This window comes from Gastrolobium bilobum, unplaced genomic scaffold (assembly GCF_033153095.1).
Source record: "Gastrolobium bilobum isolate Gb01-03AN ecotype WA unplaced genomic scaffold, APGP_CSIRO_Gbil_v1 utg14320, whole genome shotgun sequence".
Classification (NCBI taxonomy): Eukaryota; Viridiplantae; Streptophyta; class Magnoliopsida; order Fabales; family Fabaceae; genus Gastrolobium; species Gastrolobium bilobum.
Genome location: NW_026896077.1, coordinates 151,226 through 168,971, shown reverse-complemented (window position 1 = coordinate 168,971; position 17,746 = coordinate 151,226). Strand labels below are relative to the sequence as shown.

General features: G+C 36.9%; 1 protein-coding gene across 1 annotated transcript; it reads right to left on the bottom strand.

Annotated features, from left to right (window-relative positions):
- Positions 1–5,524: 5,524 nt before the first annotated feature.
- Positions 5,525–9,344, bottom strand: LOC133297661 (peptidyl-prolyl cis-trans isomerase CYP40-like). The gene is made up of 8 exons (XM_061496829.1): positions 9,161–9,344; positions 8,481–8,981; positions 8,282–8,369; positions 8,122–8,174; positions 7,288–7,389; positions 6,525–6,600; positions 5,888–5,925; positions 5,525–5,801 (listed from the first exon to the last, which is right to left on the bottom strand). Exons 1-8 carry the CDS (start codon positions 9,329–9,331, stop codon positions 5,748–5,750), a joined length of 1,083 nt encoding a protein of 360 aa, XP_061352813.1. The 5' UTR covers positions 9,332–9,344; the 3' UTR covers positions 5,525–5,747.
- Between the last annotated feature and the right edge of the window lie 8,402 nt (positions 9,345–17,746).

The following is a 17,746-nucleotide window of genomic DNA, read 5'->3' as shown; positions in this document are numbered from 1 at the left end:
CCGTTGCAGTTACAATTGTGCCTATATAAGCACGCATCTTTTCCCCTTTTCGTTCTTTACTTTGCTTATCCTTGAGAAGTTCTTGCCCTAGATTCTTTGAGTGTTAGCATCCATAAGTGCTTTTCTGCGTATTTCGCAAGTTCATCTTCACTCAGGTATTACCATTTTCTTTCAAACTTCCCTTATCTTCTTCTTGAATAATCTGCATTTGGCTGTCTGCATTTCAGACATTTGTCGTTTCTATTTGGAGTTTGTTTTTCTTGAAACCTTATTCTGGCAAACAGTTTGATGGTTGATTTTTTTTTTTTTGTGCCAATGCTCTGTGTTTCTAGAGTGTTGCATATTGCTTCACTTCCGGCATTTTAGTGTGCATCACCCTCTATTCGTCGTTTTTCCTTTGTTTCTTTAAATCTTAGTGTCGTTTGGAACTTTGATAAAATGAGGGGGAGAAAACCTCATTCTTCAGTTCTGCATTATGAGGGGAAGAATGAGGAAGATTTTGACTTTTTGAAAAGATTCTCCCTGGTATTCGTTTCTGGCTGTGGGGGATTCCAAGAACTGAGGAAGAAGAACGTGAAGCTATGCTTCGTGGTTATCACGGTGGTAGATCCCAAAGGAGATCCGGGTTATCCAGTAGAGGATTAGGGCAGAGTCATGGTAGTGGTTCATCCACCCAGGGTAGGAGTCGCCTTTCTGTGAGCAGACGTATTCCCCAGCATTTTCCCCAATCCGGTTCTAAGCCCTCCAGTAGTTCACCTATAACAAACCCTGGTCTTCCTTTAGTCAACCGGGATATCCCACAATCTTCCTATATCCAAAAAACTGGTCCTTGTTATTCTTGCGTCTTTCTGAGTTCCAAACTCATTGAACAAGGATGTAACTCTTTAGCCGAGTCTACATTGGCTAGCTGCCGGCATGGAGATGTTCCGGGATCTACCTCTGCATCTGGTGAGGCAGATGACCCAATCACCATTTCGGATAAGTCGACTTCTTCGTCTTCTAGTGATTCTTCATTTAGTAGCATTTTTTATTCAGGTATGCCCATCCTGCCCTTCTGACTCAGTTCTTTTATTGTTTTAGGTATTTATGGCATCTCCCCCCGGAGGTTGTAGAGGAGTCAGGTTCTGCCGAGTCGTATTTTGAGTCTCATTCAGCCTCCTTAGTATCCAAGTTTCTCTGGGTAACTTATGAAGTTTTAAACACCACGTCCAAGATGAGTACGGACGATGTGGCCGGTCTCCCCGTTGGGAAGCTAGAAAACTTTGATATAGCTCCTCCACTTGAAGACGAACCAGTTTGTCTGGGAGAAGTTCTGATGAACATCTTCTTATTTTACCGAGATGTTGTGACTCAACTCGGTATCAAGTTTCCTTTCACCGAGTTCCAGATGGACATCTTAAATCATCTTCACATAGCTCCCAGTCAACTTCACCCCAATGCTTGGGGTTTTGTTAAGGCTTTTGAGCGTTTTTGTGCATATATACCTCGCTCTTCCACTTTCTGTCTGTGTTTTCTTTTATTTCTTTCAAGCTCTTACTCCTCGAATTAGCCGTGAACCGCTAGAACGAAAGGGTTGGGTTACCTTCTGGGGTGTCCTTGGTCGTAAACTTTTTCATGTTTACATTGAGTCTTTCAAAAACTTCAAAGAGAAGTTTTTCAAGGTTTCCGCACATCCCGGTAAGGAAGTGTGGTTCCTGAACGGTTGTGCTTCTGAGGATGTAGAGGAAAAATTTCCCCTATACTGGTCATCTGACCATTATCAATTCTCCTCTTCAAGCTATCATTTTAAAGAGTCCGAGTTGAACCCCACTGATGTCAATAGCGTGATTGTCATGCGTGCATATAACGGTTCACGTACTCATATTAGCATTCCCTCCCTTCTTTACAAGTCCCAAGAAGAACTTGATGCTGAAATAAGTATGGCTTGTTTTTATACTTATATGCATATTTGTTATACTGCATCTTATGACTATCTTTATTGATTTTAATTTTGCAGTTTCCGATATGGAAAACCAACAACAAGACCAGCAGGATGACCAACCAAGCTTCTTTGAAGCCCTAAGTCGAGGTAAAAAAGACGCTACTGTCGACTTGACAGGAAAGAAAAGGAAAGCTCCTGAGGACAAGACCAAGAAACCTCCTGCAGCCGCTGCCGAGAAAGCCAAGGGAATCCCGGCTGACAAGGCAAAGGTCACTCCTGCTGACAAAGGTGCCCCCACCTCCTCTCAAGCCGTGGTGAAGTCTATTATGCCTCCACCATCCTCTGGTATTGCCAAGCATGCTTTTGTGACAATCCGGGATAACTGGTGCTCTCTGAGATGTTGTTTGCCCCCCTAAAATATTCTTCAACTCATCTCCTTTTACTACTACTCAGATAAGGGAGTTGGAAGAGATGAAACTCAACTGTATGAAGATGTCCACCATGGTGAGACCTCTTCTTTCTCTGAAGAGTAAGTACCTTCATACTTTAAATGAGGTAAACACATCCCGGGAGGAGAGGGTGAAAACTGTTACTGAGACCCCAGCTGCACAAGTGAACATTCCTGCCAACCCTGTTGTTTGAAGGACCGGGATGCCAGTTTAGCTTGTATTTTTCCTTTGTGTTGGGGCTTTAGAGCCCCTTTTTAATTTGTCATGAATATTGCCAGTTATATCCCGGTTTAATTTCTTAACTTCTTTGAAGTTCTTTCTTTTGCATTACGATTTCATGCTTTGCCTTTTTATTTTGACATTTTGCATTTCATATCCCTTTAATAACTTAGATAAATTTGCCTAAGTATTTAAGGTTCATCTTCTTTCTGGGTTGCCTGAAGTATTTATTAAATACTTTTCTAGACATAGCATAAACAGATTTGCATATCCATTATCTAGGTTTATAACTTAGACAATTTTCCAAGTTTTCTTAAACCTTATTCGTGTTGCTCCCCATCCAAGATGGTTTATTCTTAACAACTCGAATATACTTTCATTTTTGCAACTCGTGTATTTTACGAGTGTTTGTATATTGACCTGGCCGAGGTCAAAAAACATTGAACGGATTTCGGTTTTCGTCATTTTCCATAACGCATGTTTGTTTTGACTCGATTATTTTGGTAAGTCAGCATTAATGATGGTAATTGTCTCTGTTGACTTAATTGTTTCATCATAACCCGAATTTTTTAACTTGGCTTTATCCAAGGTGAAAGCAGTATTATCACCTATCCCCCTTTGGCCTCTTGACCAAAGTAAGGAGTATTTCGACTTGATCAAAGTCAGCATGACAAATTGCGAATTAAAAATATAAAATACTTGAATTAAAAAAATATCAAATTTGAAGCTTTTTTTTAAGTTGCGAATTTTAGTAGTTTTTATTTTCAAGTAAGTAAATATAAATAAACGCTACAAAGTAACAAAAAGAGTAAACACATTTTTTGGTCCCTAACAAAAAAATACGGTCCCCACTTTAGTCCCTTACAAAAATAAATTAGTCAGTTAGTCCCTAACAAATTCAAAGTGAACCCATTTTAGTCCTTTTGAGGGACTAATATAGGTCTTTTTTGAATTTGTGAGGAACCACGATTTCAACTAAATGGGTCCACTTTAAATTTGTTAGGGACTAACTGACTAATTTATTTTTGTAAGGGACTAAAGTGGGGACCGTGTTTTTTGTTAGGGACCAAAAAGGGTATTTACTCTAACCAAAAATAACTCAAAAATTGCATTTTTTTTCCGGGAAAAATTCTCTCCCCCCCTTCCCCCAAAAAAAAAAATAATAATGAAAATAAAATCTTCAAAGTGATGCAAACTCCAACTAGCATTTAATTAAAAAAAAAAACTCAACTAGTAATCAGCATATAATTTTTTTTAGCTACGAAAAGTAAGCCAAACTTTTATTTCTCAAAGTTAATACCAGAATAATGCAAGTTAACTCTTAAAAGATTGCAATAACCATCGTCTAATCATGTAGTATTGCTCCTTAGCTAAAAAAGCACACTGGCAGACGGGACTCACTTAAATAGCATAACATATAGCCAACCAAGCCAAGTATTTACATACATACAGGACGAAGGGAACCGGTAAAAACTACATGCTTCATAGGTATCTCATGACAATCCTCTTAGGAAATCTCAAATGACAATGCGATTTCAAGATACGATTGTCGCCGCATTATATTTAACCACTCACAGCAACCCCAAAAAGAAACAACACATAGGAGAGGTACCACCTTAAATGGACACTAAGCAAAAGGTTTGAACAAAATATCCATCCAAGGCTTCAAGAAGTCAAACGAGGAAACATCAGAGAGTCATGTACAAAGAAGGTGAACTGGAAGAGAACCACAGAATTATTCTGGAGGCTGCAAAAGCAGAACTAGCTAAGGCAAAGGAAGAGCTAAATAGAGCTAAAGAGAGTGCCATGCAGTCCTGGCTTGACTCCAAGCCTCTCATAGATGAACTCGAAAAGCAGAACACCCAACTTGCTAATGCTCAACAAAGTTCAAATACATCAAAATCAGCAATTGCAGAGCTGGAATCCCAGCTAGAGATCATCCACAAGAGTATCAAATCCAAAAGAGCGGAGCAACTGAAGACAGAATTGATGATCCATGAAATGAATCATGATTTAGATCAAACACGGAATGACATCGAAAGGCTCAAACTCGACAGAAAGAAAGAAAAGCAAACACGGGCAAAACTAAGGCAAACCCTGCATCTAAGGAGGAAGACAGTTCAAACCTTGCAGCTCACCCTTCGAGCTGTACGACTTGAGTCAGATGCCGTGGAGGAATCTACCGCCAAAGCTCTTCAACAGATCAATCATTTAGAAAATCACACAGCTGTTATCCAGCTTAATCAGGAAGACTACTATGCCCTAACAAGAAGAGCTAAAGAAAAAATTTCACAAGCGAATTGGCGTGTTTCTATTTCCATGGAGCAAAAGCTTGCAGCTGAGGGTACCCATGAGTTAGCATTATCAAGATTGAGCAAGTTTGACTCCAGTAGATCATGGAGTATATACAGAAGAAACATAATGGGCCAAAGGAACACAGAAAGGGATGCAAAAAGCCAAGATGCAATTGTTGAAGTGGAGGTCACAACTAACAGAAAAAGTGCTTCACCCAAATCACACGCCAAATCATTAACCAAGATTGAAAAGGGAAAACTAGTACAGTCCAGAAGATCAGGAAGAAATATTAAAACAATTAAGGAAAAGTCATCCTTTTTGTACAAAATGAGAAAATGTCTTGTACAGAAGATAAGGAAATTGTGTATGACTTCTCATACTCTTAAATGAATCTATACAGTATAAAGCAACAATCAAGCTACAGAAAGTAATATGCCGTGTTTAAATTTTAATAAAACTGATAACACTTAAATCCAAATCAACCAAAGTTTTGTTTTACTGATGGTACTGTCTTGAGATCAACTTCCTGTAAGAAACACTAGTAATTAGACCAAATACTATTGGAGGATAAACAAAGAACATCAGGACAAACAAGTTGAGAATCTCATTCTGAGATATGTCTTCTATCTGCCAATCTCTTTTATCAAAAAAACACCAGTTAATAGTTGATGCTCAAAGAGTTCGACAGAAGCAAAATGTATGATGATATGAATATCTCGATCATGACTTTACAATCTAGAAAGCATAAATTGAAGAGCATAGACTATCAGCAAAGAAAAATCAGAAATTGACTCCGTAATCTGACATGCCCTAAATATCCTATTTTTCAGATCATACAGCCGCATGCACCATCTGCAAGAACTCTATTTGAACATTTTAGAATAAGCTTTTTTCTCTTGATCACGTCTATCAGCCACCTGTATCCAAAACCAGCAATCAGATTAAACATATTTCATTACAATGACCTAAATGGGATAGGAAAACAAAAGGTTGAATGACTGACCTTCTTCCTGGCAGCTGCAAACTCTTTTTTTATCCCTCCTATAGAACAGAGCAGGTGTGGGTTAAGCTTTACCAGAAGTACCACAGGTTAACTTCGCAACACCAATAAAATTTAAATATCCAAGAGTAATGGTCAAATGATTTGTTGGATCTTAATATATTTACTTCAGTTTCATATTGTAATACACCAAGGAAGATAATATTCTTAAAAATCAAACATTAATTCCATTCACCCTCATGAGATATTATTAATTTCCTTTCAAGAGATTTCAGATTTAAGTTATTGTAGAAAACATGATTTAGAGGAGTCATTTACCCAAACTCGAAATTTTAAGAACATTGAAAAGGGGATTAAAGACAAATAATGAAATGGAGTAATTTATTAGACAGAATGAATATTACGCTATTATCTTGTTTCAGCATTATGTCTTATCATGAATACTCTACTTTAACCCTGGTAAGCCAAAAGCATGGTCCTAAATGAGAAAAATCCCCTCACAATTTCATCAAGAACCCAAAATATTCACTCCTCAACAACACCCTCCCTCAGTAGGAAAAGAAAGTAATTGACTTAAGAAAAGCAATTTTTGAAAAGCATCCAAAAAAAAAAATTTCAAGGAATTCAAATAGCCACCTACCATCATTTGGCTCCAACTCTAATGCTTTCTTGAAGCTTTCAACAGCAGCATCTAGGTCGTTGAGTGCCATAAATGCCTGGAGTTAAGCAAACCAAAACACAAATAACAAATTAGCACATATAATACAAGACTATGGTTCTGCTTGCAAAGTCCATAAATCATATATCCCCTATGTAGTTTGGTGGTTAAAGGTATTAAACAATTCACATAAGCATACAGAATGAGGAAGCAAACACAGGCCTGAAACCTAATGGCATAGATCTAAATCAAAATTAGCATATGAGAAAACAGAATTATAGGAAGTGGGAAGCACTACATCAAATTTGAAGGTTCAATTACAGATTAAAATGGCATACAGATAGATCACACAATTTACTAGTGTAGCAACCTAAATTCATCATTATTCCCTTATTCTAGTTATTGGTTATTAAATTAGTTTATCTTTATGTTAGTTGTTTAAAATTAGTTACATTATCTTAACACTTACAAGTTGTTTCTAATTCAAATTAGGATTTTGATTGCATTTAGGATTTCAATTGTAATTGGTTGTATAACCACACTTTGTTAATAAATAACGGAGGAACAATCGTCAAAATGGAAGCAGAAGAAAATAATTCAAGTCTCTCCTCTAATGTCTCAATATCCTCTCTCCCTAATCTATCTGTCTCTGATCTCACTCTATCTTTCTAATTGAGTTCGTTACAACTAGCCAGTATCATGAACTTTCATCATCATCCTACTTTCTTCATTGGAAGATGTCAACCTGGCCTTTGCGAAACAGAGCTTTTGCATTATCTCCATCATGCATTGCAAAGTCACAATCCAGTAGCGCTCCTTTTAGATCCCCTAATTTCAATTTACAAGCCTGAAAATTCAAACCACGGGACTCAAGTCATCAGTTTAAGCAAACTGATTGAAAAAAATAAGATCACTACAGAGTATAAGTATATAAAATAAAACAGGCATTAAAAAACTAAAAGGCTTTCACGTTAATTCCTGCAGACCTAGTCATACAAGGGCAATAACTGATATGCTGTATCATGATTATATCCATTATCACTTTTCCTCCCTACTCTGTGTCTCGGCCTAATAGAGTAAGATTTTGTGTAGAACACACAAGTGTCTTTCATAAAATAATCACTCACAAGATGGGTCATTGAAATTGTGGATAAAGCAGATCTACGGTAACAAAGTAGGAACACCATTAAAAAATTGTAAAAAATGAGCCAGGCACATGTGCAATTCCAGTATTTTTTTTAAAGGAAAAAATGAGAATATGCATTAATTAATCATTCCAAGTTCCAATCTTGTGTCTTTCAGGCTGCTAAAGGTTACAAATGCTAATGGCCTGATGCTCAACTTAACAATCAACTATTGAAAGTCAGCTTATTATATCGGAATATACATCATTGATATTTCCTATAAATAAAATTATGTAAATGTCAGGATATAAAATCATTCTTCGGGCCTCCACCTAGTCAACTCAAGGTTTTAGCAGAGTTGGTCCTCGAAAATAAATAATGATGTTTGGTCTTAGTAATTGATGGCAGAATTATGCTCCAGTTCTTGTCACATAAAATGAAGGCATGTTACTTACAGAACTGTTGGTAAAGATCTGAGATTTTGTCTTCCTTAAAGCAGTGCTCTTCTCTGCAAAGTCAGAAAAAACAAAGAGATGAGATACCAAAGAAGCAAAGTAGTAACCAAGACAACAAACAAATCAAGACAGCTCAAGAGTAACAAACTAATCACTTGACCTTGGTCAATGTCATCCTTCTCCCAACATATATCCAAATAGCGCAAGGCTTTGCGATACTTTCTGAGAGCCATCTTATAATCTTGCTTCTGTTTTGTGGTAAACCATACGTCACCACACCACAAGGTTACTTTTAGAAGAATAAAGACTACCAAATACCAAAAAAAAAGAAAACATTATGCTTTATTGCAAACTATCACCTGATACTGTTCATTTCCAAGACTTTTGATAGAATCAACAGTACTCATCCACCAAGAAATTTCATCTGGTTTCACATCAAGGTCAGCTGGCCAATCAGGAAAAGTATCACCATCTTTAAACAAGTTACTGACTCCATCATCCTCCCCTTGGGGTATCTCCCCACAATCAACGACAACAACATCTTGCGCTGGGAAATCGTCCTCGACGGTAGCAACATGCTCAATGGAACGAACCACACCCATTCCCTTGATCACCTTACCAAACACCACGTGCTTCCCATCCAAATGAGGGGTTCGAGTAGTGGTGATGAAAAACTGAGAACCGTTGGTGTTGGGACCCGCATTCGCCATCGAAAGCATCCCTTTCCTCTCATGCTTCATCTCCAAATTCTCATCCTCAAACTTCAAGCCGTAAATGGATTCTCCTCCGGTCCCATTCCCCGCAGAGATATCCCCTCCTTGGATCATGAACCCTTTTACCACGCGATGAAAACACACTCCCTACATTCACAAACCAAAACGCTTCAACATCAAAATTAACAACAACATCAATATCATCATTATCTCAAACTCGTAAGCATAACGAGCGAGTTCTAAAATAGAGCTATATATATGAAATGAAGCAAACAAAAACGCTTCAACACTTGAAAACGATGTAAGAAAAGAAGAAGAAGAGGGACCTTGTAATGGAGGGGAACGCCAGTGTTGGGACCGATGCCTTTTTCGCCGGTGCAGAGAGCCCTGAAATTCTCAGCGGTTTTGGGAACGACGTCGTTGAAGAGCTCCACAACGATTCTACCCTCTAACTCTCCGCCAATGTTCACGTCCAAGAAGCATCTTGGGTTCACCATTTTCAGAAGCCAAATAAAGATTGAAAGAGACAGAGAGTGAGGTGAAGATGAAGCAGCGAACTTAACTCTAAAACCCTAATCCCGCTTATTAATTTCAAACTCCTCTGTTTTCGTGCAGCGACATTCACAATTCTTCTACGGTTAGCCACGCCACGTGTCGCTAATCCCGCCTTTTTTTTTCTTTTGTCTGGAAAACAAAAAACACAAAAACAAAAATTGATTTCATTCTTGGATATTCTCAGTATCAAATATCAACGATACTTCACTATTATTCTAATAAAAATATGATTGGATCTTCTTATGTGAAAATATTGTCATGTGATAATATTTTTTGATCACAACCATTTATTTATGATAAAATAAGAAAGAAAAGAGTGTATAATTTTTAAATAAGTGATTGTGATCAAATAATATGATCATTTATTCACATGAGAGGATCCACTCCTAATAAAAATACCATACCTCTTAAACTTTTTCTGTTCCTACTTAAAATTTACTAGTTTGTGTTATAATGATTGTTTGAAAATAGTGTTCACAGCTGTCGTTATTCGAGTTTGAATTATCTTAGTTAAATTTTCAATCGATGCAATCTTGTTTAGGAATTGTTGTTTTGTATAATTTGTTTATAAATTAAGTAGGTCACTTTATCATGTTTTAGATTTGAATAAGAGTAAATATCTTTTTTGGTCCTCAGCAAATTTCACAATGCCCGCTTTAGTCCCTAACAAATATAAAAGCTCATTGGGGTTCCTAAAAAATTCAAAATGAACCCATTTTAGTCCTTTTGAGGACTAATATGGATTTTTTTGAATTTGTGAGGGACCACGATTTCAACTAAATGGGTCCTTTTTGAATTTCTTAGGGATCACGATGGGCCTTTTTATTTGCTAAGGACTAAAGCGGGCATCGTGAAATTTACTGAGGACTAAAAAGGGTATTTACTCTTTGAATAATTTTAAGATAATAAATTTTTTTGAAAAAACATTTAATAAATTATTTCAAACCTAATGAGAATTAATATCTTAAAATGCAATTGCGAGTAGGGGTGTACAAAATAACCAAAAAATTGAATCGAACCATGAACCGAACCAAACAGCCCTTAAGATAACCGGTTTTTAAAAACCAGTTCATGAACCAAACCGATTTTTAAAGAACCAGTTCATGAACCGAACCGGATTTTAGAATTAGTTTAAGAACTGAACCATTTTGAACCGAACCGTTTCCGAACCATTTTCAAATCGAACCAAATTGATTTTTATAACTTTATTTTTTAAATTTTAAATTTTTTTCTTTTCAAAAGAGGGTCAACCCGAACCGATTCCGAACCGAACCGAACCACTTCTGAACCTTTAAACCAATTCGGTTCGGTTTTTTAAAAAATCTGGTTCGGTTCGACCCATGCACATCCTTAATTGCGAGAATTCTTTCTACTTTTATACCCAAATTTTCATGGCCTCTGTATTTGTCAGATTCATAATTTTGTCATCGGTCGTTCGGAGCGAATATACAGTGGTCCGGGAGTTAAAAAAAATAGGGTGGGACTGGGGTGAGAGAAAGAGAGAACAAGTTGAGGAGAGAGGAGAGAGGAGAGAAAAAACATTTAATACACGTGGCAATTTTTGAATGGAAGGACCATAGTGGTCCTGGAGTATATTAAAAAATTCTAGTCGTTAGGGTGTTATAGGTCGGGTCGAGCTGGGCTTTAATCTTGAAAGAAGATTAAGTCTGTATTTAAATGTATCAAACTGAACTAGCCTGTAACTTATTATGAATATAATTATCGGCATATGGCCTAACTTATTTACAAAAAAAAAGGTCTAGCTTAGTCTGTTAAAAAAAATAAGACAACAAAAATTTATTCAAACAAAATATACGATTAACAACACTAATAATTCTACAAAGATTCATAAATTTAATGTATATTCAAATAACAAATATAGAATAAAATCATTCAAAAAATATGCATAAACAATAAACTAAAGTAGTACAAAATTATTTTATGTCTTTATTTATTTGCTTTGTCTTTTATTCATTTTCATGTATGAAAAAAGTAGTACAAAATTCTGCATATCTAAAAGAATAAAAGAATACAAATTCTGTGTAAACAATTTAATATACGCATATCAACAATTTAATATATTACGGTGTTGCGTTATCTCCTCCTACATAAAAAAAACAAGTCAATTTATTTTTGACATTTAATTATAATATCATAAGATATAAATCAATTTAAATTAAGAAAATTAATACCTTTTGTTTAAATGATGAAGTGAAGTGAGGGAGAGAAAGTAAAACGATGATGGACCACGAAGAGGAAGTGAAATTAAATGAGTAGTTAAAAAAAAAAAAAAAAGAGCTAGTATGCCAGACCAGCCTGATATGCTCTAAGAGCAGGTTATTGAATTGGAGTCTGAGGTCTTTTAATTAAATGAGCTTTTACATAAGTCCAAGTATGTATCCAATAACCAAAATAGACGGGCCATGCCAGACTAAAGGCCCCTGAAAGGGCATTGGCTTTTTTAACACCCTTACCAGCCGTAAGCGTAGAATAAGCCAAAAGTTCACCAAAATAGAAAGGAGGTTTTGTATAAAAATTAAGAATAGTCCATGAGGTTACGATTTTGTGAAGTTATTACCAAAATGCCATGTTTTTTAGAGATTTTTTTTATCAAAATGTCTTGGATATAGTTTTGTTACTTGGCCCTGCGAAATATTTTTCATCATGTGTCGCAATGTTCAAATCTCGTTGCAAGACACAATTGGTCTTTGTCCTACTACTAGACGCAGTAGGTTTAGGACATGTTGCATTTGATAACAGGTTTTGGATGTTGTAAATTTAGCGAAATGGTAGTTGTCCCTTCTACTTAATAGACTAAATTTGTTGTCCCATCTAATTGGACTCACAAAGATGTTATCACGTAGCACAATCATGTCTGCCCAACCAAACCCCCACCCTTATCCCCTATATATACTCCTTCTTCCAACACAGTGGATAACTAACTAAATCACACATGTATACCTTTACCTATACAGTATAATTTTCTTTCAATTATAGTTATTGTTTTAACCACACATTCAAAAAATGAGTTCCAATCTTGAATCCTTAATGGTGGTTGTCTACCTCAATGGTAGAAAATAAGATGGTCCCGAAGATCTCATTTTCGAAAGAAGATCAAGAATGACATGCATTAATCCTCATTGTAGTTATAATGTTCTAAAGAAAATAATCCACAAGAAATTAGGGCTACACGAACAACCATATTGTTTCTCGATTGACAAATAGACATGACAATAGTGATGGCCAATGGCTTGGTGTGGAAAATGTTGACGATGAGATATGGCGAGCTCACAGATGCACTTTTAAGCTAGTCTCGTTGTCGTATGGTCTCATCATCCGCTATGTGTATTGGAAAATTAGCGTACGACATCAAATTGATCTAGGAAGACCTCATAATGCCTAACCTTCAACCAATATTGTGAAAATCGGCTCGGACCGGCCGGTTTGACCCGAAAATCGGTGAACCGATCACCTAACCGGTCTGAGTAACGTATTAGATCGGTTATGCAAGCCAACCGGGATAAACTGGTATGACCAAGCGATTTTCCTAAAAAAACCACAACTCGATAAATCCGGCAAAGACCATAAGAGAATAAACCGTCGTGTTCCAATCAAGTTAGCACACCACAATGTCATTCGAATATTTATAAAGAATCTATTTTTTATAAACTAAACGATGTGGTCTTAATAACTAACCTTTAAGCTTTGTCTTCCACAACAATGGCGGCGTGAAGCAAGCATGGAGAGAGAAAATTTGCAAATGGAACAAAGGCAAGACAATGCTTGACATTTTGTCTTGATGGTGTGAAGCAAACAAAGGCAAAAGCTTCAGATTTTCTCACAACTTTTCTTCACGTGACCTTCTTTCCTCCTTGTGTTTTTCTCTAACCTCAATTTCTAAGTCTCATTCCCTTCCTTCTTCACCATCTCTCTCAAACATTCTCTATTTCATCACGTTTCTTTCTGTTCTTTAATGGCAGGTGCAATCCATAGCACCGAACACCAAAAATTGAATCTTGAACCGAAGAATCAAGAACACCCAAGTAAAATCTATAACCATTTTCTCTACAAAGCTGCCATAGTTATCTTCTTCTTTGTTATTCTTCCGTCGTTTCCTTCACAAGCAACTGAATTCATCCACCAATCTATATTCACAAGAAACTGGGAACTCATTCACCTCATCCACCGACTACTTTTTTTTTATAAATTCTTGTTTCTTTTTCTTATATAATTGACTATAATATATATATTTTATAATATATTGTTACAATATTGTACTATTAGTATTTATTCAATTTAAAAACATAACTAAATAAATTGTTTTATTAGATTATAAATATAATTTTTTCTAACTGTAAATATAATATAATAAATGACATTAGATTATATTATCTTTTTTTAAAATTTTGAATATAAAATATAATTTATATTTATTTAACCGCTTTAAGCGGTTGAATCAGTGACCCACTGGTTGAACTAATGACCACTGACCCAGTACCTCGACCGGTTCGATCACCGATTCGAGTTTCATAACATTGCCTTTAACAATACTGGTGTAACGACGTGCATTTAGGACGCCTATCATAAACATTAAATCTTAAAAATAAAAAGTCAAATATAATGACTTGAATGTTAAATAATTTCAATATAATGCCAAACAAATATTTATACCTATATCTATACATATATGATCGGGTTCTAGTATATATGGGACCTCTAGTGAAATCCTTGGGAATCGAGTCCAAGCCTATAATCGGAGGAGCTTCCCACAACCTCTCATATCAATATGGTGAATATTGGTTAGCTTGGACATCTCTCTAAACATGTTCGTGAGCATCGTAGGCCCTAATTGTATAACTAATTATCCCAAATTTCTCAAGAAGCGTGAGAAATCTAATAGGGACAAAACTAGACAATGTCTATAATAACTCGAATAATTAAATTAAGTAATTATAAATTATTTAATAATTAAAAGAGATTGATTAGATGAAAAATCTAATTTCCAAGTTAAGTTACTTTTCAGGGTTAAAATGCAAATAGTGTAAGCTTTAAGGTAAAAACCCACAACCTCTCTTGAGTTTCATGAACACTTGATAACCTAGGGTTTGAGAAATTATGGTTTTTGTGATTTTTGATTGAAAGTTGAATTTAATGGTAATTTTATATGCATTGAATGTTGTAGTGTTGAATCTAGTGGAGTATTGGAGGAAGACTAACCATTGGAGCCTTCCTTTGGTCAAGGCATTGATTCTTGAATTTTTCAAGAATACGGTAAGTTGTTGAATTTGTGTTTTTGGTGAAATTCCAGCTATTAACGATGTTTTATGTATAATATGTGATATTGATTGAACCCACATCTTTGGAATAGGTTGGGATAGTGTGAAAAATTGGTGGTTTTGGTCTCTTGGATATTGAAAAAGTATTGGAAATAAAGTCTTCAAGAGGTAAACTCTTAGACATTGGGATTAGTCCTTCTTGATGTTCCAACATACTTCATTGGAGTAATGGTTATGTGATTGGATAGTGCATGATTGAATGGTTCCCTGGCTGGGAGAATGTTTGTGTAATTAAAACCTTGGAAGAGGATCTCGTAGGGACTTCTCTCAAGGTATGTGTGAACTTTCCTTGGAACCAGTTTAGTGGAGAAATTCTTTGTGGTTAAAACCTAAGAAGAAGAGCACGTAGGAACTTTTCTCTGAAATGCCATACGAGCATTCCCGATTTGGAAAGTTGGCCAATGGAGTAGCTTTAGTGTGATTGATGTCCATTTGTATGAAATATTACATGTTATAATTGTTTTAATACTTATACACCAAAAGTGAACTTAAGGGTGAAAGAATTCTCTAAGGACCTTTAGTTTACTGAGATTTTTATTTCACCCCATGCTGGGAAATAATTTCAGGACCTCAAAGAAGAAGAGGAGCAGTGTCAATAGAGGCAAGGAGCATACCTAGTATTTATGAGTATCGTGAAGACATGATGTATTTTGAGATGCTTTTAGTATAACCATGTATTTTGTATAAGCTTTAGTATTCATTTGAGTATAGGATTGTAATTATGGCATATGAAATTTCATAGAGTTTGAATATCACATTTTGTAATCCAATTGTTCAAAGGATATGTTTATAAGGTTTATGACATTGTACTTTGGAACTCAAGTATGGAATATATATATTATGATGCCATATTTGATAGTTTGTATACTTGGCCATATTTATATCTATGTGTAATGGGAAGCCAAATGCCATGTAAATATTGATTTTGATACATTGATATCAAGATAGATATTGTAGTGGGAATGTTGTAATTAGTTGATGCCACACTTAATGATTCCATGATTGAAAATGTATCTTATGTTAATGAATAGCTAGATGAATGTATGTTGCACGAAATATGTCTATTAGGTGATAAATGGTCTTGGAGGCATTCCTTAATAGCTAAATGCAGCTAGGAGCTGTAAGTTTTGGTATCCAAGGCTTGCTTGCTGACTTTACTCGCTCCAGCGAGCATTGTAGTGAGCAGAACATGGGGGAAAGTCACTCCCTGGACTTGCTTGATGTTGCAGCTCGCTTAAGCGAGCAAATTCGAGAACAACCTTGCTCACTATGGGTGTGCATGACAATCATTCTGTTTCCTGGCACTGTTTCTGAAAAGAAATAATTCTTTTCTCTTTTTGTGCCTTGGAACAGTTTCTTAGAAAAAATGTGTTTGATAACATGTTCTATTTTTATCCCAAGAATGAGAATTTCGTTTGATAACACAACAAATGATATAATAAAAAATAATTCTTATTAAACATAAAAAGTTTTGGGATCATCACTTTCCTTTTTATATGGTGATGGTGGCGGCGGCGGAGGTGGCGTGGTGGTGGTAATGGTGGTGGTGGTGGTGACGGCAGTGGCTGCGGTGGTGGTGGTGGTAATGGTGTTGATGGTGGTTGCATAGTCGTGGTGGCCACGGCGGTGGTAGTTGTGGCGATGGTGGTGGTGACGACAATGGCTACGACGATGGCGATGGTGGCGGCAGTGGTGGTGACGGTGAAGGTAGAGGTAGAGGTAGTGGTGGTGGCATGGTGGTGGTGATGACAGTTGTTGCGGCAGCGGTGGTGGTAATGGTGGCGATGGTGGTGGTGGTTGGTGGCGGTAATGGTGGTGGTGACATGGTAGTGGTAGTGACGGCAGTGGCTGCAACAGCGGTGGTGGTAATGGTGGCATAGTAGTGGTGGAGGTGGCGGTGGTGGTAACGACAGTGGCTGCGACGATGGTGGTGGTGGCAGTGGTTGCGGTGGTGGCGATGGCGTGGTAATGGTGGTGACGACAGTGGATGCGACATTGATGGCGGTGGTTGGTGGTGGCGGTGATGGCTTGGTGGTGGTGGTGACAACAGTGGCTATGACGATGGTAGTGGTGGTTGGTGACGGTGGTGGTGATGGTAGTGGTGGTGGTAGTGGTAGCGATGGTGGTGGCGATGGCGGCAGTGGCTGCAATGATGATGATGGTGGTTGGTGATGGTGGTGGTGACGATGATGATGGTGGTGGTGGTGGTGACGGTGGTAGTAGTGGTGGTGGTAATGTTGACATGGTGGTAGATATAGATGGAGGCGGTGGTGATGGTGGGAGTGGCATCATGGTAGTGGTGGCGGTGTTGATGACGATGGTGGTGGTGGTCGTGTTGGAATGATGGTGGTGGTGATGATGGTAGAGGTGGAGAGTGATTGAAAAAGACACGTGTTTCTCATTTTGTGTTCGGGAACAAAAAAACAGAATTTTTTTGATTCTTTTTTCTGTTCCCCAGCACAAAAATTAAATCGGTTCATCCCGAGAACAAAAAAATAAACCAGTTTTACCAAACGAGTTTCCTATCCATTTTTGTTCTCGGGAACAGAAATTAAAAGAACTGATTCCGGGAAGGTTGTCATGTGCACCCTATATCTGCTCGCTGGAGCGAGCAGAGAAGGGCAGATCACACATATCGTAGTAAAACACTCATATCTTGAGCTATAGAGATCCAAATTAAGTGAAAATTGATCCTATGTAAAGCTTACTCAAAGATCCCAAATCATATAAAATATTAGGACCTATGGATAACTGGATAACTCATGGTTCTATTTTAAAGTCATTGCCTTAATTTTGGAAGTATGCTTTTAAGCAATTATTTTGTGAGTTGCATAACTCTAGCTATACCCAACCAATTAACTCATACTATACCTTGTTAAAAAGCTTGATATGTCTAGTTTAACATAGTATTATATTATAATTTATGGTGAAGACATGTAATCCCAGTTTGGGAATTTCTATTGGTTGTTTAGTGCTTAATATGACGATAGGGTCTATCTCTTTTGATTGTCCTTCAATGGA